At 38.7% G+C, this 6,303-nt stretch overlaps 1 protein-coding gene across 1 annotated transcript in view; it reads right to left on the bottom strand.

Moving 5' to 3' along the window:
• Window positions 1-1,177: 1,177 nt before the first annotated feature.
• The window catches only part of LOC112138174 (polyunsaturated fatty acid lipoxygenase ALOX8-like), a 7,532-nt gene continuing 2,406 nt past the window's right edge, over window positions 1,178-6,303 (bottom strand). The window contains exons 5-9 of the mRNA XM_036213769.1: window positions 6,070-6,239; window positions 4,865-4,986; window positions 2,636-2,736; window positions 1,714-1,884; window positions 1,178-1,621 (exon numbers count right to left, since the gene is read on the bottom strand). Coding sequence (XP_036069662.1) covers window positions 1,442-1,621; window positions 1,714-1,884; window positions 2,636-2,736; window positions 4,865-4,986; window positions 6,070-6,239 — 744 coding nt within the window. The 3' untranslated portion in view covers window positions 1,178-1,441. The remainder of the gene's footprint in view (window positions 1,622-1,713; window positions 1,885-2,635; window positions 2,737-4,864; window positions 4,987-6,069; window positions 6,240-6,303) is intronic.

The raw sequence follows: 6,303 nt of genomic DNA, 5'->3' as shown, positions 1-6,303 counted from the left end.
TCCTTTGAATCCTTTTTGAATCCTTTGAATGAACCTGCACGGTGGCGCAGTGGTTAGCGCTCTTGCCTCATAGACCCCGGTTCAAATCAATCAAATCCTGGCTGGGGGATGTGAAACAAAAACACCAACTTGGGACCTTTCTGTGTGGAGTTTACATGTTCTCTTCGTGCATGCATGGGTTGGGACTCCGGTTTCAGGTTGCTGCAGCCTAACAGACTTGAGGGGTGACACGTGAATCCATCCTCAGGAACAGATATCATGAAGAGCAGTCCCAGTGACTCTCCCCAGGGAAGGGAAACATGAAGGGAGCAGCACCAGCAACCGTCCTCCAGAACATGAAACAGGCCAAGTGGGATGAACAGCGACCATCCTCAAGGACAGGGAACATGAAGGAGTGGTCCTGGTGACCCTCCACAGAATTAGGAAGCTTTAAGGATGGTCCTAAGAATCCCCTTCAGGAATGATTGGTTGGATGTGGAAAGGCATGACGTGACCATGGCAGCAGGAAAACTCATGTGATGAGACGTGAAGTGGCATGGATGTCAGTGGCAAAATGCTTGCCACTGCAACAAAAGTTCTCCTGCTGGGTCCACGATGGTCAGGATGTCAGCAGCTGGTGCTGGACGCAAATGCAGGAGACCAGGCAAGGTGGCAATGTTCATAAGATTCAGTTTTTTCATTATATCTGATTCAGCTCAGATCCAGACAGAGTTAATCTGAAATGTGATCATCATGAGACCTGAAACGCAGCTTCTCATGAAGAGAGTTGTTGAGTAACTTCACCATGTTGTTAGTAGAGCTGTGCTGCAAGCCAGTAATTGCATCTCTTGTGTTGTGAACTTTGTTCTCAAAGCAGAAAAGAAAGAAAAGCTATGTTACGATGATATGATGGATATTTTTCTACAAGTGCAAGTGTTTAGTGAAGGAAACGTGCCAGTTAATGAGTCTGTGGGGACGATCAATCACAATTAATGAGTCAGTGAAGTGACTCGAGTCTTGAACAATTTGTTCATCACTGACACATCTCAACTGTGCCATCCTGTTTTGTCAATCTGGCCAGACCTCTTGCCTCCTCCTTTTGCCACACCAAGGTTCTGTTTTCAGGTTTTCTTACGGTCTCTTCAAACCTCTATCGAGCTCAAAGCATCCCACACAAGAACTTTGTTCAGACGGTTTATTTGTTGTTGCTTAAAGAGTTGGGGAAAGATAAAGTTTGATTTTTAAGATGAGAAACTGTTGAATTACAGCATCTGTTTAACACATCAAACAAAGCAAAAACACTGAAGCACAAACAAAGTCGGCAAAGAAATACTAATTAGTTCATGTCATGAACAAGTTTCATCATAAAGAAAACTGAAACAAAGAAATTAAAGTCTCCTGGGAGGCTGGAAAGCAAATCATTAAGCTGAAGGAGTGTTGGCTTTCTGCAGTGGCCTCCACTCTATATATCCACACTCCACTCCACACACGCCGGGTCCAGGTAAGTGTACGGCAGATCCAGTTTTTGGTTCCTCTCTTTGATACTGTTGCTCAAATGTTGGAGCTGGGATTTGAACGTTTTGATTTCCGTGCAAGGACCGTCCTCTGTGAAATATTCCTCCTTGAAGTCTAGAAGAAATTTCTGAAATGAAAAAAACAAAATGAACCTAAATATTTGTCTGACTTGAAGACAAAGGCTCTTTACAGAACTAGCAGGAAGTTCACATTACTTACAGCATCACTGAGACGAGTGCTGAGTAACCGAACTACCTCCATGCTGGAAATCGTAATTTGAGTGTCAGGCAGGGCTGCCATGATTCTGGCCTTGGTCATCTCTCCCTTCTTGGTGGGTGGGGGCTCTTGCATGGTGGAGGGGCCATTTGGCATCCATCCATAGAAGTCCTTCTGCAGAAATGAAAAACAAGAAACAGCTGATTCAGAGGATAGTTCCTAAATCTGCAGAGAGATCGGACAGAAAAACTGTCAGGAGCAGATTGAAAATGTTTATTTAAGAAAACAAAAATTAGATGTGAAGTTTATAGAAGGAAATATATTATTTTCCAAAGCAGACATTACATTTTGAGCTTTATTCTCACAGATTTACTTTTTTTTTTAAAGGTCCAAATTGTTTTTATGAGCTGAGCTACAGATACTTTAATTATATGTGAGGAGCAATTCTTTCAAGGTGCAGAATGGCTTTGAAAAACACATCACACAGACGCATAATATATATATATATATATATATATATATATATATATATATATATACACACATATACAGTACATACAGTAATTCCTTGAGACAAAGAGAGGCCCAATAGTACACATTCCATCCCACTTTCTAAACAGCTTTAGTGGCATCTGGTGTTATAAGGATGCTGGAGCCTATTCACTGACTAAAGGGTAAAGGTTTACTTCATCCTGAACAGTTCCTCAGTCCATTCCAGGGCAACACGGAGATACATAACCAAAAATACTCACACCTGAGGAAAATCAACAGAAACAGAAACAGACTGTGGGAGCAAGCCAAAGAAAACCCTCACATGCATGAGGAGAATCGACACAGACAGGACACAGAGATTTGAACCAGAGCACTCTCACTGTGAGGATGGAGTGCAAACGTGTACGACATTACTCAACTGTGGAGGACTCACCTGTCCAGAGTTCACAGCTGCATGCTGCACAGAGCAGGTGAACATCACCATGGTAACAAACTTGACCAGCTCAGACACAGTGGTGAACTTCTGTGGGATGCCTGAGGATTGGAACAAAACATGGCATCACGTCTCAAAATAGAGGTAAACAGATGAAGTTTGGGTTTTCTCTGTCTTATGTTGAATGTTCAGTGTTTCTTCATCCTCATAAACGTGGACCTCCGGGAAGACGCCACAGACAGAGATGCACAAAGATCAGTAAGTTATGAATAAAGCTAGCCCAATAGCTATCAATTTTTTTAATTGATCTGCAATGTGTGGCAATGGTCACTAGATTAATATAATTATGTATTCCATTGGTTATCAGTAAGTTTTACATCTATATGTTACATAAAGTGTGAATCACATTACGTTTAAAGAAATGATGTTGGAATTCTCTCACAGGAGGATCAATAAGCTCTCTATTTTGTTACTGAAATCTTGATCTGGAATGTGCAGGAATGATTTCTAGATTAATGCTATAATGCACTCTGATGATAATCAGTGAGAACACTGAAAAAACAAACTTTGCTTCAGTAATACGTATATACTTAATTATTCATCATAACATCTACATAATAATTTAAAGATTTTGCAAATACAGATATTTTTCTAGTAAAGAACTTAAAGTTTACTTATTTTTTACGAGTTATTAAAAAATTATATTGTTTATTAGTAAGATCTACTTTTCAAATTGAGGTCATCACTTTTGAAGCATTCATGATGTAAATTTTATTAGAGAAATTTATGTTTGCTTTATTTACTTAAGATTTGATCATAATCTTACTAGTGGACGTAAGTAAATTTTGACTTGATTGTTTTTTACTTTTTATATTCATAAATGCGGTAAAATTTAATTGAGAATTGTTAGTGCAAACTATTAGGAGGATTTTCTTAAGTAAATCTTATTAATTATTTTTTTCAGAGTATTGCATATCAAATACATGACATCAGATTCCTTTTATTGCTTAGTGCAGGGGTAGGCAACTTTTACCAGTAAAAAAATCATTTGGGCTTGTTTACTACTGATCAACACCTAGAAAGAGATGCGTAGTCTTACTTTAGCCTTTAGGAAATAATGGCAAAAACATAAAAAGAACCAAGCATATCTCAAAATGTGATTTTTTTTATTTTACTTTTTTATGTGTGACAAAAGCTCAAACAAATGATGCTGTTTTCCAAACAGGATCATCTCAGTGCAGCCCTGGTAATTAATGCATAAGATAATATGTGCTTTTAACTCCTTAAAGATCAAACTTTTAAAAGTTTTGCTTTGTATATAAAATCTGTTCATTCTGGAGGTAGAGTTGATCACACAAGACGTCTTCAGGTCAACAGGATGTAAAAACCTACATAGTTTATCATCTGTGTGAACCTCAGACATCAATTTATACATTTAACTCATCTAAATTAAATACATGCTAATTAAGAAATCCTTATGTTAAAAAAATACAACTTTATTTTTCTAAAATTTGTTTTTGTTCTTTTCACTCTTTGTCCTCAGCAGTCTTACTCTGCTGGGTTTTGTTATTTTAGTTTGGGGTTGGATCTTGGTAGTCTTAGTTTGCTGGCTTTGTTTATTTGTTTTCTTTCTGTAGTTTTGGTTTGGGGGAGCTGCTGACTCAGACGGTCAACATGGCTGGATCAGCAGTCTCCATGACTTCTTCTAGGTTTAGCCAAAGAGCCACCATTGAGAGATAAAAGAGACGCATGTGGATCTGGAGCTGCAGGTTGCAGACCTCTGATCTAGTAAAATCATGAAAAAATGTTTACTGAGGAAAATAAATAAGCCCTCTATTCTGTTACGCCATAAATTCACAGTAGATTTGATGGGAACCAGATTATGGAAACTATGCAAAAACTATCAGAAAACTATCAGTAGGGATGAGATTACAAACTGTGTTTATTCATTTCAAGCAATCAATCAAACTATACTTGATTTTATTAATAATTACTAAAACTACTGATGCAACCTAAATGTGTCTTGTCTGCACAACTGCAATAATATCTCTTATTATGATTATTACACTTTTATTCTTGTTTTATTTTTATTGTTTTTATGTGTCATGGATTCACGCCACTTCATGATACAAAAGGAATTAAAGGCGAGTGGGGAAAATGGAGTCTGAAGATCAACTGTAGCTCCCCCTGCAGGAGGAAGCTGAAAGGCAATTCAGAAACAGTACTCACCAGTCTTTTCTTTCCTCAGAAATCCATGTTCAAAGATTTCCTTGATCCAGTTCTGCAGCTCATCGTCTTTCTGTACCACGTCATCATCCTTATAGTAGTACTTGAGAGTGTTTGTCACAAAACTTTGAGAAACAAAAGGAGGTAGAAAAAACACCTTAAATACTTTAAGTAAAATCAAGGATAAACTCCTTTTTTCAATTGTGTGGTTCTGTTCATCAGATCAGCCTGGTTTAACACTAAAATATTCTAAAATGACCATTTAATCATATATCATCAAATAATAGCCTCGGCGTGGATTCAAACAATGTAGTGTTTATTAGAGACAGGCGTCTGTTGGAGACCGGCTTTAATTCTATCACAGACAGAATAGTGACGACTCATGGGTTCATTTGTGGTGAAATTCTGTCATAAAATGCAGACAAAAAGAGGAACCTTTCAGGATTTATTGTAACAATGGGATCATTGTTCTGATCAGCTCTGGCTGTGAACATTTCTGTTCTCATCATCAATCCTCTTCGCTTCAACGCAGATTATTTTCCTGGAGACACACCACCTTTCCTTTTTGCTCAATGACCCATGTTCAAACCAGTTCTCCTAATTCATCGCTCACTTTCTTTACACCTGCAGTGGGAAATCCTTTGCTTGTTGCTCGGTTTTCTGCAGCTGTCTTTTCAGCATCACCCATCTGCTTGTGTCATTATCGGATACTGTTGAGATCCCTCCCAAAATGTGGTGAAGGTTCAACACCAAAATGTTCTTTAGCGGTTCCCACCAAAGTTTAAATGCTAAATCGAATGAGTGTTTTTTGGCTATCACTACATTGGCTAACACCACAAACAGTACAGACAGACGCCATCTGCACGACTACGCACGAGAAGAAGTGTCTTAAGGGAGCCCGGACACAATCAGAGAATCTAAACAATCTAAACACCTTCTAGACCTAGTGTTTATTAGTCAGTAAGGGACTGGAAAGAAACCCAAGATATACGGTATTACTGCCAGATAAAAATGCTAAACCAAAGAAGGAGCTTGAAGACATTTGTTCTCTGTTCAGTTGAGTTCTTCAGCTCCTTCATGGATCATCTCCACCACAGCTCATTCTGCAGCATCACTTCTTCCACACAAAGCAGAAACCCTGAACTCTCTCCACGTCGTCTGTCTCAAACATGGACTTTGAAGACGACAAACAGAAACTTTCTGTGAACCTGTGCATGATGTTCCACAGCTTCAGTCCGTCGTCTCTGTAGTAGAAGTTTTTCACATCGTTCAGTCCTCGGTCCTCAATGTCATCAGGTATGCAGAGAGACTTGTAGGTGAGGTTGGACAGAGATTCCCTCAGGATGGTGAACATACCTGCTCCACCAGAAGCTGTAAACTACAGAAAAGACAAAACAAACATTGATATAAGACTTAAGAGGATGAAACTGTGAGTCTTTCTT

The sequence above is a fragment of the Oryzias melastigma genome, linkage group LG9 (assembly GCF_002922805.2).
Source record: "Oryzias melastigma strain HK-1 linkage group LG9, ASM292280v2, whole genome shotgun sequence".
In the NCBI taxonomy this organism is placed as follows: domain Eukaryota; kingdom Metazoa; phylum Chordata; class Actinopteri; order Beloniformes; family Adrianichthyidae; genus Oryzias; species Oryzias melastigma.
The sequence above is the reverse complement of the archived record's forward strand: the minus strand, read 5'-3'. Positions and strand labels throughout refer to the sequence as shown.